General features: G+C 44.2%; 1 protein-coding gene across 1 annotated transcript in view; it reads right to left on the minus strand.

Annotated features, from left to right (window-relative positions):
• The window catches only part of LOC137437525 (transcriptional activator GLI3-like), a 163,255-nt gene extending 151,755 nt beyond the window's left edge, over positions 1-11,500 (minus strand). Inside the window, exons 1-2 of the mRNA XM_078766272.1 lie at positions 11,491-11,500; positions 10,510-10,788 (exon numbers count right to left, since the gene is read on the minus strand). Coding sequence (XP_078622398.1) covers positions 10,510-10,788; positions 11,491-11,500 — 289 coding nt within the window. The remainder of the gene's footprint in view (positions 1-10,509; positions 10,789-11,490) is intronic.
• Between the last annotated feature and the right edge of the window lie 6,472 nt (positions 11,501-17,972).

Genomic DNA, 17,972 nt, shown 5'->3' on the forward strand with positions numbered 1-17,972 from the left:
AACCTCCTTCAACTATAAATGTTTAGTTTGATCTCTTGACTTATTAATTAAAAAAGGTTAATTTGAAGGATTTGTTTCGACATAATTCGTAACTCATCTAAATGTGGCATTATTTGTAGGGGGTGAATACTGTTACAGGCCACTGTACATGATTATTTCAAAATGTAGCTTGATTGGCCTGTTTGGTTCTCATCTGAAGTTTGAGCATTATTATTTACAAATCCCAAATTCAAATCCCATATACTGTGTTGATTAATCCATTGTCCCCAAATGCCCATGCAATTCATACAAAAGGATACAGTACTGATGTATTTTTCCTGCAGGTATTGTTACGTGGTCCTCCCGGTGACTACCTGGTCTCGGTGACCCCCGGACCGTGAGAGGAACTCCGCCAGAAAGATCTATTATTTCTGCGCTTTCGTAACGCAATCAATATTAATTCCAATCAATAAGAAACCCCACACCAAGGATCCGGAATAATCAATGATATATTCCCCGAGCAATCAACAACCATCCACAATCAGCAATCAATAGTACAACGATGTAAACTCATCTATCTATCTATAATTCCAGTAATCTCTGTACGTTTGTACGTTTGTCTGTCTGTGACCGCTGTTTCTCGACAACCACGGGTCCGATATACTTTTAACTTGCCAGGTATATTGCTGGGGACCCGAGGATGTGCCTTTTCAAGGTTTCATATTAATCGGACAATTACTTACCGAGCTATGTCCAAAAAACGATTCAACCAATCAGAGAGCAGCGAACGATCGCGTGTGCCGAACGTGGCGGGCACACTCTGCCTCGGATGGCACATTTGAGAGCGTATTCATTTATTTCACGTTTGCAAACTATGTTGGCGTTAAACTATGTTTTACAACTAATAAAAACGAATTTGCGATTCATTCGCTTTCCTGCGCGTTTGTGTACGCGATGGCGATTTCTTTACCAAACTCCGGAAGCCGTTCGCTTTGGACCGAACCATTGCATGTAAATAGAGGGGGGGGGGGATTGTCACCACTCGCAAGCCGTTCGCTTTGGACCAAACCATTTCATGTAAATAGAGGGGGGGGGATATAATTTTAGATATAGATATAGTACGGGCATGCCCTAGTATTAATAATTCTACTAAGATGGCCATCTTATACATTCCTCACGTGAGCCCCACGCCCGACTCCCTCCGTGGTCAATGTCTCTCACAATGTCTCCGTACTCCTGTAGTTCGATCTCCGCACGTGGGCGGTTGAACGGACCCTTCCTGACGTGCTTTCACCGGGCACGTCCCGTACCGGGAACAACGGCTGCAGCGCGCACCTCCTGGCCAAGCAAAGCGGGTAATGCAAAGCAGGCAAAGCAACACGCGGCTTGCCCAGCGCGCGCGGCCCTAGGTGCGACCCGTACGCGGCCTTGTAGACGGCGAGGCGAACTGTGCCAGCTGCTTGGTTCCGTGCACGAACCCACAGTGACTTGACGTGTCAAAGGGTAGTTACACGTCCCGGTAACTCCTCTCGCCAGACGGGCTTTGAAACGCCGATTCTCTGACGTTGCTCAATCGATACCGCTCGCGTCCGAGCTTGGCGAGGAAAAAGAAGAATCGTCGCGTCTCCAGGACCTCATGTCTTTTCTTCTTCCGTTTCCGGTCTCCTTTTTCTCAGAAGGGCTCCTGACCCTTTAATCACAACAACCTTTAATCGACTACACATTGATAAGCAAAGCCCGGAATAGTAATTCACATAAATATGTAACACTCCCCCCCTTCAAGAAAGAAAGTTTGAACCCAGCGAAAACTTTCTTTGCCGGCCAACTTGGATAAACAAACCAGATAACTCACCCCCCCCCCCCCCAACTCATCAGTTCCCCCCGGGCACAGTCATCACTTAAAAATAAAGCAACAAAATTTCACACGATCCCCGAGATTAATTCCCTCTGGACCAAGCGTCAACCACTTCTAGTTTCTCTTGAATGACGGTTAAGAGGTGGTGACCAAAGCCCCCAAATTTAAACCTCTCTATAGCACTTTTTCGGGAGGCCCAGCGGAATATTCCCTACATGGACGCCTTAAGGAATGTGGAGTTCACGGTTAGTCCGGGGAGGAAAGTTCATTACATGGACGCCTTTAAGAACGTGGAGTTCACGGTTAGTCCGTGCAGGAAAGTTCACTACCTGGACGCCTTTAAGAACGTGGCGTTCACGGTTAGTCCGTGTAGGAGCCCCGGCTCGGCGGCTCCCCCGTATATAGTGCTTCAACTTCTCCAGACTCCTAACCGTTACGGTGGGACCCCTTGTCCCAGCCGTTACCTGACTGGCGGTCTCTTTCTCGGCCAGTGCTCTGACATTCATTCTTTTGGGAGGTGCCGTAACTCTGGAAGCCTCCATAGTAATATCGGCTGCTGCCAACCCCAAAACTACTGCCAAGTTGTCCTCTTCTGTAGACCTCTCGACACCTACGAAAGGCCTTCCCTACTGTTATGGTCCGACCCTCCAAATCCTTACCATTCCAATTCTTCTCTGCCTCCCTGGCGTCTCTTGTGCTTGCAAACGTGACAAAGCCGAACCCTCTTGACCGTTGCGTTTCCCTGTCTTTTACCACCCGCACTTCCACCAGCGGCCCATATCTGTTGAAGACAGAGGTCAGAACTTCTTCCTCTGTGTTGAAGTTCAGTCCCCCTACAAATAACTTGGAACTTTTGTCGCCATCCCGAGCTGGTGGGGTGTTATTTTCCCTGCTGTGCTCTTTACCAACCCTCGGGTTACCATAAATTTGCCCCCCGGCCAAATCATTCCCGATAATCACAGATACTCCCTCTACAGGAAGCGTGGCTTGTAAACCGACGGTGACCGGTCCTGACACCAAATCGGATTCCAAATGGATGACATGAAGTGGGGCACTAACACAGCCACCGATCCCTTGTAACCGAACACTATCACCAGTTGCGGTACTCTTTGACAATGGCAAAATGCCTTCAAGCATTAAGCTCCTGTGTCCCTCAAAACCCTAACCGGTCTTGGGTTAGTCAAGTCTCCCTTGAGTGAGACCAACCCCTCATAAATAAATGGTTGGTAACTCTTCTGTGGGCGATTTCTTACGTTTGCCATCGCATTCGGAGTGGTACTAGTCGGACTCCGCTCTGAGTCTTCCCTTTTCATGAGGTAACAACTGGACATCAAGTGTCCAGGTTTCTTGCAAAAAGCGCAAGTAGGCCCGGAGGAAAAACTCGTGGTCTGCCTCGGGCCCCCTGAAAAATAAGTTTGTCTTGGGCCCGCAGCCCTCTGATTTCGAACAGGTGGGGTATCCGCGTTGTCCCCATAATCCTCTCGAGGCCGCCGCCATGTATTGTCGTTCTCCGCACCTGCTGTTCCCCACCTCCCCTGCGGAGATCTAGGCGAGGAGTTAGGTTTGTGGACCCCTATCCGGTGTGTTAAGGCATAATCATCTGCCAGGGTGGCTGCATCCCACAACTTCGGTACTTTCTTTTCCTGCAGGTACACTTTGATGTCCTCGTGGACACACTGTTGAAATTCCTCCACCAGGATCAAGTCACGCAATGTTTCGAAGTCTTTCCCGACTCCTTTTGACTCACACCACCGATCAAACATGTTTTCTTTCACTCTGGCAAACTCCACATGGGTCTCACTCTCCCTCTTCCTGGCATTCCTGAATTTTTGCCGGTAAGCTTCCGGAACCAACTCATAGGCTTTGAGGATGTGCTTCTTCAATACCTCATAATCTGCACATTGGTCCATTGGTAGCGCCGAATAAATCTCTTGAGCTTTTCCCACCAGCACACTTTGCACTAGTATGGTCCAGGCCTCCTCCGGCCAGTTTAACTGTCGAGCCACTTTCTCAAAGTGTGGAAAAAATTTAGCGACTTCCTTTTCACTGAAGGGTGGAACCAGCCTCACATGTCTGCCCACATCCCAGGTGTTCTGGCTAGGTGTTGACCCCGTCAGCAAGGGTGGTCCCTCTCCCCGTTCTCTCATTAACTCCAGCTCCTTTAATTTAATTTCTTGCTGAAGCTCCATGTCACGTTCCTTTAATTCCCTTTCCGCTTTTCTCTCCTCTGCTTCGAGGTCCCTTGCAGCTCTCCTCTCCTCTGCTTTTCTTCCTTCTAACCTTTCCTGGAGTTCTCGTTCCACTCTCCTTTCCTCTGCTTGTTTCTCTTCTCTCCTCTCTTCTGCTTTCCTTTCTTCTTCTGCTCTTTCCTTTTCTGCTTTCCTTTCTTCTTCTGCTCTTTCCTTTTCTGCTTTCCTTTCTTCTTCTGCTCTTTCCTTTTCTGCTTTCCTTTCTTCTTCTGCTCTTTCCTTTTCTGCTTTCCTTTCTTCTTCTGCTAACCTTTCCTGGAGTTCTCGTTCCACTCTCCTTTCCTCTGCTTGTTTCTCTTCTCTCCTCTCTTCTGCTTTCCTTTCCTCTTCTTTGATCCGTTCCTGGCTCCGTAATTGCAACTCCAGTTTCCGGAGCTCAACGTCTTCTGGTTCTTCGGGTAGCCACTCCCAGGCTAACTCGTCCCATGTTCCTAATCCCACCATAGATTGTATCACCGTGGTCTGCAACTCTGCCTTCCTCAAATTAGTTCGGACCTCCAAATTAAAATGTTTGGCCAATTTCAAGAGGCCCGACTTTAGTAACGCTCGGAACTGTGCCTCACTCGGGGTTACCGCAAAGTTCTGTGCCACAAACGCCATGGTGCCTATCGTTAACACCTGTTAACCTTCACCCCAAGACTTTACCCCAATTTCCCCAAAAATTTACCAATTAATACTTAATTAATAAATTTTATTTATTAAAAATATTATTTTATTATTTTATCCAATTTTAGATCCCGGACGAGCCCCCAATTCTGTTACGTGGTCCTCCCGGTGACTACCTGGTCTCAGTGACCCCCGGACCGTGAGAGGAACTCCGCCAGAAAGATCTATTATTTCTGCGCTTTCGTAACGCAATCAATATTAATTCCAATCAATAACAAACCCCACACCAAGGATCCGGAATAATCAATGATATATTCCCCGAGCAATCAACCATCCACAATCAGCAATCAATAGTACAACGATGTAAACTCATCTATAATATTAATAATTCTAAGATGGCCATCTTATACATTCCTCACGTGAGCCCCACTCCCGACTCCCTCCGTGGTCAATGTCTCTCACAATGTCTCCGTACTCCTGTAGTTCGATCTCCGCACGTGGGCGGTTGAACGGACCCTTCCTGACGTGCTTTCACCGGGCACGTCCCGTACCGGGAACAACAGCTGCAGCGCACACCTCCTGGCCAAGCAAAGCGGGTAATGTAAAGCAGGCAAAGCAACACGCGGCTTGCCCAGCGCGCGCGGCCCTAGGTGCGACCCGTACGCGGCCTTGTAGACGGCGAGGCGAACTGTGCCAGCTGCTTGGTTCCGTGCACGAACCCACAGTGACTTGACGTGTCAAAGGGTAGTTACACGTCCCGGTAACTCCTCTCGCCAGACGGGCTTTGAAACGCCAATTCTCTGACGTTGCTCAATCGATACCGCTCGCGTCCGAGCTTGGCGAGGAAAAAGAAGAATCGTCGCGTCTCCAGGACCTCGTGTCTTTTCTTCTTCCGTTTCCGTTCTCCTTTTTCTCAGAAGGGCTCCTGACCCTTTAATCACAACAACCTTTAATCGACTACACATTGATAAGCAAAGCCCGGAATAGTAATTCACATAAATATGTAACAGTATATATACATGCCCTGGCTTAACCTTAGATCATTGTCAAACCAAATATGCATATACAGTGCATTCAGAAAGTATTCAGACCCCTTCACTTTTTCACATTTTGTTATGTTGCAGCCTTATGCTGAAATCGTTTAAATTCATATTTTCCCTCATCAATCTACACTCAATACCCCATAATGACAAAGAGAAAACAAGATTTTAGAAAGTTTTGCAAATTTATTAAAAAGAAAAAACTGAAATATCACATTGACAAAAGTATTCATAGCCTTTGCTATGACACTTGAAATTTAGCTCAGGTGCCTCCCATTTCTCTTGATAATCTTTGAGATGTTTCTACACCTTGATTGAAGTCCACCTGTGGTAAATTCAATTGATTGGACATGATTTGGAAAGGCACACACCTGTCTATATAAGGTCTCACAGCTGACGATGCATATTAGAGCAAAAACCAAGCCATGAGGTCGAAGGAACTGCCTGCAGAGCTCAGAGACAGGATTGTGTCGAGGCACAGATCTGGGGAGGCCTACAAAAAATTTCTGCTGCATTGAAGATTCCCAAGAGCACAGTGGCCTCCATAATTCTTAAATGGAAGACGTTATGAAGTTAAATGGAAGAACACATGAAAGCCCACAGAATCTTGTTTCTCACAGTTTGAGAGTCCTTTAGGTGCTTTTTTGCAAACTCCAAGCGGGCTTTCATGTGTCTTTCACTGAGGAGAGGCTTCCGCTGGACACTCTGCCATAAAGCCCAGATCGGTGGAGTGTTGCAGTGATGGTTGTCCTTCTGGAAGTTTCTCCCATCTCCACACAGGATCTCTGGAGTCGAGGCCAGAGTGACCATCGTCGGGTTCTTGGTCACCTCTCTTACCAAGGCCCTTCTCCCCCGATTGCTCAGTTTGGCCGGGCGGTCAGCTCTAGGAAGAGTCCTGGTTGTTCCAAACTTCTTCCATTGAAGAATTGTGGAGGCCACTGTGCTCTTGGGAACCTTCAATGCAGCAGAAATTTTTTTGTAGGCTTCCCCAGATCTGTGCCTCGACACAATCCTGTCTCTGAGCCCTGCAGGCAGTTCCTTCGACCTCATGGCTTGGTTTTTGCTCTGATATGCATTGTCAGCTGTGAGACCTTATATAGACAGGTGTGTGCCTTTCCAAATCATGTCCAATCAATTTAATTTACCACAGGTGGACTCCATTCAAGGTGTAGAAACATCTGAAAGATGATCAAGAGAAATGGGAGGCACCTGACGAGTAAATATCAAATGTCATAGCAAAGGGTGAGAATACTTATGTCAATGTGATATTTCACTATTTTCTTTTTAATAAATTTGCAAAACTTTCTAAAATCCTGTTTTCTCTTTGTCATTATGGGGTATTGAGTGTAGATTGATGAGGGAAAAAATGAATTTAAACGATTTAAGCATAAGGCTGCAACATAACAAAATGTGAAAAAAGTGAAGGGGTCTGAATACTTTCTGAATGCACTGCATATATAAATATATAAATATATATAAATAGCCTGGTGTTGGCTTAGCGGTTAGGGTGCCGGCTTGGGATCCTAGGATCCTGGGTTCGAATCCCGGTTGATTGCTGAATTAACGCCAGGGGGGATTGACTCAGCCTGTCATCCTTCCGAGGTCGGCAAATTGAGTACCAGCTTGCTGGGATGAATGATCACGGTGTGTACCCCGATTTAGAATAGGTATACTGTATCCCTGCGCATCGTAAGAGCGTGACCATGGGTTGGTGTCAGGAAGGGCATCCGGCCATAACAACATTGCCTCAAACAGGGAACCATGAATGTCATGGGGCCCGCAAGGCTAACCGCCCCCCCCCCCCCCCCCCCCACCCCTCAATAGCCTTAAAACGATCATTCATTTATATATATATATATATATATATATATATATATACATGTATAATGTATATATATATATATACAGACTTGGCATTTAATATGGAATTTTTTTTTTTCTTGACGGGTTTACTTTCTGAACTCAGTATATCAATCTGGTGAGTTTCTTTTACCCTTCGGTGATGTCTTTGTTGAAAGAACCATGTCACTGATTGTCTTTCACAGCAAGAAGTCAATAACAGGATTATATCACAAGTGGCGTGACAAAATGTAAGGACAGGTACATTTGACGATTGGGTTCACAATCAGGTATATAAGGGTTGTTGCGTTCTGTATTAGTGGAAAACAACTGCTGCACGTCTACAAAAGTTATTGCCGCTTCTTCTAGAGATGGTCCGTCAACTTGACAATGCTGTTTGTTATGGAGTGGTGGCTTTACGAAATTCTGGCATGAAACAGCATGCTATTGCTCAGCAGTATGGCATCACTCAAGGTCAGGTGTCAAAGATCCTGAAACGAAATGCTCAGAGGGGTGTCCCTACTCCAATACCGAGGCCAGGACGTCCACGCAGAACCACAAGGAGAGATGATCGCCAGCTGCACCGGTTAGTCTGCAATGGCCGTACCAAGTCAGCTAATCGGCTTAGGGCTGAGTGGCAGCAACTGACAAATGTGCCTGTATCCAGAAGGCTAGTCAACCAACGACTGGTTCAAGCAGGCTATCGTGCCAGGCGTCCCCTGAGAAAGCCACGCCTGACCATACAACCCAGCCAGCGCCGATTGCAGTGGGCCAGAGAGCACCGTCAATGGCAGCCAGGACACTGGAATCATGTGACCTTCAGTGATGAGTCTAGATTTCTGGTCTATCGTCAAGATGGCCGCGTCCGAGTGCACAGACAAGTGCATGAAGCCCACAGCGAAGATTGTATAGTGCCAAGAGTCCAAGCTGGAGGTGGTGGGGTGACCGTTTGGGCTGCTTTTCATGCAGGGGGCAAAACTGACCTGGTTGTTCTGAATGGAAACCTGAACCAGTTCAAGTACAGGGTCATTCTGGAAGAAACATTGCTTCCATTTGCTCGTGCAGCCTTTCGAGGAAATTTTGTCTTCCAAGATGACAATGCACGGCCTCATCATGCTCGCATGATCCAACAATTTCTTGCTGACCGTGGTGTGGAGCATATGGAGTGGCCTGCCATGTCCCCGGATATGAATCCGATAGAGAACTTGTGGGCAGAATTAACGCGTCAAATCGACAACTTGGACCAGCAGCCTACCTCTGTGCATGAATTGCAGCAGACTATTGTCACTGCATGGCAAGCGATTCCTGTCCAAACCTTGGCAAATCTCGTGAACAGCATGCCTCGACGTGAACGTGCTCTCCTGAATGCTCGTGGGGGTTACACGAAGTACTGAACTGTAATTTTACTGTCCGTAATCCCAGTCATAATTTAGCTTTTGTTTTTGTTGAATTTTTTTTTGGCTAATGTGCAAAATAAAGAGATACTTCTGGAAAACGTACAGAAGTTTAACACAGTACTGTCCGTGAATTGAGTTCGATATCAGTTTACATCACTTTCAAGGATCAATTTATTTGCTTCGAAATGTCAAATGTGGTTTTTGTTTCTTTTAAAGGTCACATTAACAAAATCTAGAATAATTTCAACATAATTCCAATGAACTTTTGGTTCTAAGTCATCTTGAAAAGTAAGTTCCCCCCACAAAAAAGATATTCCATATTAAATGCCAAGTCTGTATACATATATATATATATATATATATCTTCCCCTGAAATCAAATTATTGTTATAATGTGTTTATGAAAATGTGATATCCTGGTTCTTTTTAAAAGAGTAAAAATGCGATGAGGTTTTCTTTTTGTCCTGAACCAGAAATTATGTACTAACCAATGAGTGTGCTCTGAAAAGTCAGGCGACTTGGGTATAAGGTCCTCACAGATGAAAACTCCTACGTATTGTAAATTTTCAAACTGAGTCTTGAAATTTGTTATTTAGAGAGATTAGAGATTTGTTATTTGGAGATTAGAGGTATTACAGAATATTGATTTGTATTGCATTACTTTTTAGATAACAGATACAAAACATTTTTAAAATGGACACAGAGGGAGCAAGTTATGTGGGTGCGGTCCACATAGCACACCAAGAGCTGCAAGTGCGGCCCAGGACGGAAAGTAAATAGGTTGAGGACCACTGTGCTACTAGTATAAATGTGTGATGGAACATGCCAACACGTACTCCAATCACAAGGCACATGTTGTGAACCGTGATTGTGAAAAACAAGACAAACCCCCATGGCTCAGAAGGAAACACTAACAGGGAAAAGGAAATACCATATATGCACAGAAAAACATGGCGATTGACACGTCCACCCACAATTTTCCAAGGTGGTTTATCCTCTTGGTAAGCAATATTGAATACGGATGGGCTGGAATCGAAGCAACAAAGATTACGGCGAGAAAAGGTGTCTCTAAACGAAGAATAAATCCCAGCCTGCAGCTTGTTTGGGAGGCTCGGTGTGAGGTGAGGTTGTGCAAGGAGCGCAATAAAAGGGGGGCTCTCATTCGAACCTCACGCCTGGAATATGATTTATGGAGTGCCTTCAAAAAATCAATTGGTAGAAACTGGACTTGTTCAGGAATCTTCTCGCTAGCCGTGGCCAAAGTCAGGCAATATCAGTGCAAGAAAAAAAAGTTCTGCTTTAAAACAAATTGAAAGTTACATTTGTGGAGCTATTGAAGGGGGGGGAATGCAATGGTGATATTGGAATTAAATCTGTGGCATCAATGACATTAAATACATGATTTGTGTGCATTTCTCCAAGTGCTGAATCATAACAAATTGTAAGGATTTAGCAAAGTAATTCATGACATGAGGCAAGCGAGGAAAGGAATTCTTCGCCGATTCAAATGGCAAATCATTGATGTACAATGCACGAGGTCCTTACCATAGTGAGAGTCTCGACAGCTGTTCTGAGGGTCAAAGTGCAGCACTGGCTGGAAGTTTGAGCTATCAGCAAACCGGCTTCCACTCAGTAATGGCAGTGCTGCACCACTCTTTTTGTCCACAGAACCATCAATTATTTGTGTTGAGATGGGTGGCTCCTCTGAGTCTCCAACACTGAAAGATGGCTCATGTTGATGATCTGGTGGCACACCTTGTGAAGAGTTGGAAGCACTGTGGTGACTGTGTCTGTCATTGCAATGAGCAGTGAGTATATTTGTGCCTGTAATGAGAGCATTATTAACCAAGTATGACTTAAAGTTGATGGGGGAGAGAGGGGAAAGGTGGGGGTGGGGGCGGGGGGGGGGGGGAGGAGGGAGCAGCAAAATAATAGAATTCTACATGAACAACATGACAAAATGATTTATTGAATGAATAACCTAAAGCAAGTCATTTCTTCAACCATCTCAAGTCGCATTATTAGCCCCCGTTCGACTTAGTCCGAAATGGGGGCTTATGGATTGGGTCTCATCTGTCCGTCCGTCCACAACCATATCTCGGAGATGTATGGACCGATTTTCTTCATACTTGGCACAAAGCCAATACATGACGGTAGACATATGCACATCATTTTGTTTTGCGATGCGATCAGAGATGGCCGACTGGCGGCCATTTTAGGTGTAAAAAACCCTATGTTGAACACGTCCGCAACCATATCTCGGAGATGTATGGACCGATTTTCTTCATACTTGGCACAAAGCCAACACATGACGGTAGACATATGCACATCATTTTGTTTTGCGATGCATCACAGATGGCCGACTAGCGGCCATTATAGGTGTAAAAAAACCCGATGTTGAACACGTCCGCAACCATATCTCGGAGATGTATGGACCGATTTTCTTCATACTTGGCATAAAGCTAACACATGACGGTAGACATATGCACATCATTTTGTTTTGCGATGCGATCACAGATGGCCGACCAGCGGCCATTATAGGTGTAAAAAACCCGATGTTGAACACGTCCGCAACCATATCCCGAAGATGTATGGACCGATTTTGTTCATACTTGGCACAAAGCCAATACATGACGGTAGACATATGCACATCATTTTGTTCCACGATGTGATCAAAGATGGCCAACTGTCGCCCATTTTAGGTGTAAAAAAACCCGATGTGGAAACACGTCCTCAACCATTTATCAGACATGCATTTACCGGTCTTGTTCAAACATGGTACACAGATAACAAATGATGGCTTACCTATGCATGTACTTTTCTTTCGAGATCAGATCCAATATGGCCGACTGGCGGCTATTTTGTTCCTTAAATGTGTCCCCAAAAAATTATCGGACATGCATGGTCCAATTTTGTTCAAACTTGGCACAAGTACAGTACTTGATGTCATACACGGGCACCTCACTTTAGTTTGCGATATGATCAAATATGGCCGACTGGTGGCCCTTTTAGTTGTAAATAAAAAACCCGGTATTGAAAACGTCCTCAACCATTTCTCAGACATGCATTTACCGATTTGTTCAAAATTGGCACAAAGACAATACATGAGAGTATACATATGCAGAAGATTGTTTTGTAATCTGAATCACAAGAATCAAGTCAAAAAACCGTCGTGAAGGAGGGGTATTGTTTTATAATAACGTTCATATTATGCTATTATCATTAGTGTTGCTATTGCTTTTGGTATTAGAAGTGTCCTTGAAAAAACGCCACGATTCTTGTTATTAACCATGTTGGGATATATAGATTACAGTAGATCTTCACACACGTCATTTTGTCGATGCAATCAGCAATTTATAGAAGTTATCATGGAGTTTGTCCAAGGAAGAAAGAGCTTGGGGAGGGGTATGTTATTAAAATAAATATTGTCTTATAATAACAATGATATTATCTATTATCATAAATGTTGTTATTACTTTTGTTATTAAAAGCCACCTTGGAAAAACACCATGATAAGCTATTTTAATATGGATATACAGTTATACACCTCAGCACGCAATCCCCTTGGCAGGGAAAACCCCCTTTGGGTGGGTGTGGGGGAGTTAAATCGCTGCAATTGTCATGTAACCCCGTAGTCTCCCTGCCAAGTTTGGTTGTGATTGGATAAGTAACGACCGAATGAATCTCGATCCGACAGACAGACAGATACCAAATTGCGTATTTTAGTATGATTTAATGTGGTTATACGTGCATGTAAAGGATTTTAAAGCTTGTTTGTTTGAATGGCCTCTAGCCATTCATGGTTACCCTCGCCAGAGAAGAGGGTATTGCATTTGGGTCCGTTTGTTTGGTTGTCTGTTTGTCCGCACAAAACGTGAGTACTGTATGTGTATTAATTATATTAGATCCTTTAGAACCCAAAGACCCTTTACAACCCCGAGACTCTTTAATACCATGAAGACACTAAGTACCATGATTACCAACAAATACACAAAGACACCTAAAACATTTCAGTAGAGCCTTTGGAACCTTAAGACCCTTTGAGATCCCAGAGAACCCTAAGACCCGTTGAGATCCCTAAGAACCTTTAGACCCTTTATAACCTGAAGACAATTTCAGACCCCGAAGAATCCTCCAAACTCTTAAGACCCTGTGAAGCCCTAAAATCCTTTACGACCCAGAGGACCTAAAAGATGCTGAAGACCCAAAAGACCCTTAAACACCCTGAAGACCCTTAAATATCCTGAAGATGCAAAATACCAAAAACACCCGGAGGACCCAAAAGACCCCAAATACACAAAAGACCCCAAGGACCCCGAGGACCAAAAGGACAAAACCACACACATCCTGGTGAGGGTCTGCATTCTCCAATTGCTCTTTCTTGTTTTACAAAATAAATCATCTGACAGATATACACTCTCCATAGGATGTGATTAAATATACATCCAATATAGACCGATTGTTATTAAATTTGAATTACATTTGCTTGCATTAGCTGGTGGACATTAAAATCTAATTTTCTCATCAGAGAGTAGGCAACTTATTGTGGGCACACTGGTTAAATTCCCGCTTTAATCTGCAGGGGCACTGCATCAGAACCTTTGTAAAACCAACAGGATGAATGTGCAATTTAATCCTGATCCAATATGCAACTGCGAAATAACTACTATGTTCCCCTATGTTTTTGAGTAAATTCATCCACATAATGCTGAAGCTGACTGCGTCAGCAAAGATTTTTGAATCTTCATTTTGTCCAAACACATAAAAATTTTAAAAAACCACCTTTAGAGGCCATTTTTCCCCGCAAAGCGGGGGTTGGCCTTTTTCGGGGACCGTGGTTGTTGTTGTTTTTTGGTCCCCTTTTTGAAGCAATGTTTTACGGCCGGATGCCCTTCCTGCCGCCAACCCTGTTTGTCGCCTTTTACGACAAGCAGGGAATTACCAGTGAACTGGTACTCAATTGTCCAAACACATAAGAGATGTAAAGTGAAAAATCAAATAATGATGGGCTGTAGGAAAAAATAAATTCAAATCCCTGTGTAATTTTCCTTTAGGTTAAGTCCTGCTTGTGGAATCAACTTCCACATTCTCTTCAATCCCACTCTTCCCTCCAGGTCGTCAATTAGACAGCTGATCCCCACCATCTCAGATCTCATGTGGTCCTCTTTCGGCCCCTCATCCAAGAACATGATCTTTTCCACTCCCATGCCCACTCTTTCCAAGTTTCCAATTTTTCCTTCCTGTGAGTCTACTTCTGTATCCACTTAGTCCACCCTGTGCATCCTCCCCATATCTCTCTTTCTTCCCTACTTCCCTTATTTGTCCAAGTCTCCCTCTATTTTATCCTTCAACCCTGCTGTTGACGTTTCCCTCCTATTCCCACTGTTCCTTTTGTTCTGCATCACCCTGATCCGTTCAGTGTTCTCGCTCTTCCACGAGCCTTGGCCTTGTAGACGAAAAATTGACATCGATACGTCACAACATACACTGATGAGAAGCGAAAGCACAAATTAACATCAGTAAGCTGCCCATGTAAATGATAGTTCAGCTCTATGATAAGACAACATGCGCATCATAGTTGAGGTAAAGCACCATAAGCCAGGAGGCAGGATGGAGCATGAATTCCATTGTCCCTGAAAAAGGAGCGCACAATAAAACAGGGAAAAGCAATTGCATAGCCATAGTGTAGCGTATTCCAACGCTCTTGCGTGCGGTGAAGAATTGATGAGGTGTGGGAAGATGAATTGGCTTGGGATATTATAAGAGAAGGAGGCATGTGAAAATGATGGATAAGGTGGTTGGAAGAGCTTGTGTGAAGTTGCAGTGAAAGGGTTCGAAATATGAGTAATCTCGTGTGTGTGTAAAACTGAGAGATAATTGGATGCAAAGAAACTGGTGATAGCATATGGTATTGTGTCGAATATAAATGGAAATTTGACACTATAGTCTTTCAAAATACTAAAAGCCATTCATTTCCTAAGGGGGAGTGAGTAACTCTGTCCAGTGTTTTTAAGATTGCAGATGTAGACGTAAGGTGCCTTCCTTCCCAATTTTCCATTGTTAAATTGTTTAACCTGCATTCCTTCGTGTTTCTCTTCCATGAGACTTGATAGCTGTTTATAAAACAGGAAAAGGAGCAAAATATCCAGGAATGGATGAGCTGAGGGCCCAAATTCAGGTGAGAACGAGAATGATAAAAGCTGAGCATTTAGGGGAGAAAACGTAAAAGACAAATTACAAGGGGAAAGAAAAGGTTGATCTACGTTTGGGTCGTGCGCCTCTTCCCCAGGAGTTATGTAATCCAGCAGGTTAATGATCCGATGATCTCAGCAATCCTCATCTCAAAAGCTAAATTATTGAAATTCCTTTACGTCAACTTTGTTATTGTCACATATTTTATTTGCTTCTTTTCATTTTCACTCTCCAAACTCAAGAATGAGCGGCAACTTAGATAAATAAATAAATAAATCAAGAGTGGAGTACAACTCAGAGCAGGAAAGTTTGATGTTGAGAAATGTTGCCTCCAGCATGCCTGCTATTTCATATTGGACTTCACAGTGGACAAAATTGTATTTGCTGTTGGCCATGGAAGGTGGTTATACGTTTCAACCGTACAGAATTCCTCTGGGCTCTTTTGTCCGTTGCTTGGGACTAGTTGGAGTGGAGGAGTTGCAGTGAAGGAAGGCAAAACAATCAGATCTCTTGGGAGTTTGTTTTCCACATGTAATATTCTTGGGAAAGTATCCTATATTGTAATGTAAAGGCAGGATTATTCATTTGAATACCTTAAGTTATTATTTTTCTTCGATGTCTGCTTAATCTATGCTTATTGTTATGATAAAGGAAGAAGGAGAGGATAATTTTCCAACATCAATTCCTCCAGTTCCCACTGACTTGGTTACTCATGCTGTAATCTCAAGGATATCAGTAAAGGAATTTTGATGTCTGATGCTCATTGAAGTATTATATTAGTAATGTAGTTTGTACCAGTCACCGCCTTCTGAGTATACGTGCAGCTCCAACAATTAATTATCAAGGTTCTTCAGTTAAATCCGTTACCCACGACTGGAATATTAAAATAAATGGCATCATTCATATAAAGTAATTCCGTCTTCCGTTTCCGGTCTTGCTGGCGAGGGTTCGTTTATTCTCAGCTCTCCATGCTATCCATCGAAATCGAAGTTAAGTAATTGTTCCCATTTGTATTTTCGTTATAACTATTTATTTTATGGTGTATATATTGTCTCCCGACGAAGATTTTCGGTGCAAATCTTTCATACCTGTATTGAAAATCGTGTTAATTCGGGTCGTGTTTTGAGGCCTTGTAGTTGTACAGTGAACACTGTACAACCTTGAGGCTTTGTTTTTCTCTCAGCGGTCCGTGTTTTTGTGATCCAATAACTTTCGTTCTCTGTTTTCCCAATCTTTTCACCCCATAGCCCTCTTCCTTGTGTAAATCACAACTCAAAAAAATCCAAAAAAAAAACATTTCCTTCTCTGTTCTCATTCGTTTATTCATTCTTATTCGTTCGTTCGTTCGTTCTTCGACCACGTGTTTCTCCCCCATTTCCCCAGATAGATTGTCAAATTTCAACTCGTTATTTTATCGTCCATGCGTTATTGTTTTGATTATAGTTACTTTTGGTTTGAATTTCCTGTAACTTGTAATTATTTAATCGTGTTCTGCTTCTCGTGTGCGGCCTTGTAGTTGTACCCCCGTCGGTGTTTGTTATCTTAATCGTGTTTTGCTTGGCTCTTAGTTTTTTTCCCTTCTACCCCGAACATAATACTCTGTCTAATGTTCTAAATCCCCACCTCCCCCCCCCCCCCCCCACCCCCAAAAACCACACAAACAGAAAAAAGAAAAAAAAACATTTATTTTCCTTTCTCCACGTGTACTGTTGACTCATCCTGTATTTTCTGTCCAGGTGTGCTGTTCGCCCCGCCCCCATTAACTCCTTGCCATCCACCGTTTGCCCTTCACGTGACTCGTGGTGGTCCCTCTCGGCTCTCCCCCTGTTGGTATTTTTGTGCACATAAGATTGTTCACGGTTCTGTTTAAATATTATTTAAATATGTATAATCTTTCCCCTTCAGTGTTTTACTCAGTGGTATTTTACAACACGCTGTTTTTCTTCCTATTTAAAAGGCTTTTCTCAATTTCCTCTCCAACTCATTCCACCTCAAAAAAAAGAAATTCAATATCTTATACGTCTCCCTCACTACATGGTCTAAATTCACATTCATTCCATCCCTCCTCCATCATTCTGAACCGGATTGCTAACTTGAAAATCACAACAAACCCAATTTGTTTTCAATGTTCGTCTTTCATTAATCATCCACTTTCTAAACTCCCCTCTTGCCCCTCCCATCCAAATCCCTCCCCTTGCACCTACACTCCTAAACTCCCCCCTTGCCCCGCCACTCTTAAACTCCCCCCCTGCCCCTCCACTCCTGAACTCCCCCCTTGCCCTTCCACTCCTGAACTCGCCCCTTGCCCTTCCCCTCCTAAACTCCCCCCTCACTCCTCCCCTTCAAAACTCCCCCCCAACCCCTTCCATTCAAATCTCCCCCCATACCATTCCTCTCCAATTCTCCCTCCTCCCCCCTCCTCCTCAAAGCTGCCTCCTCCCCACTTCGTCTCCCTTCTATCTCATACCTCCACCCCCCCCCCAACCTTCTTCTTTCCTCTGCCCCCCCCTCAAACAACCCCTCACTGTGCCTCATCCCTTCACCTTCAAACCTTTCATCCTCCTCATCCTTCCCTTTCTTGGAACTCTTCTGCAATCGCTGACACACTAACAACTGCTCTCCCTACCTCCCCCTCTCATCCTTCATCTTACCCTACTCCTCCCCTCCCCTGTCCTGTACCCGATGCTCCCCCTCTCTCTTCATTAACGGTATGGACCTCAAACATCGGGGGCCTTCGCTCAAACCTGACTGATCTCTCCATACAGGTTGCTTCTGACAATCCAGACTTGATCTGCTTAACAGAGACTTTCCTCCTT

This window comes from Myxine glutinosa, chromosome 12, assembly GCF_964187855.1.
Source record: "Myxine glutinosa chromosome 12, kmMyxGlut1.1, whole genome shotgun sequence".
Classification (NCBI taxonomy): Eukaryota; Metazoa; Chordata; class Myxini; order Myxiniformes; family Myxinidae; genus Myxine; species Myxine glutinosa.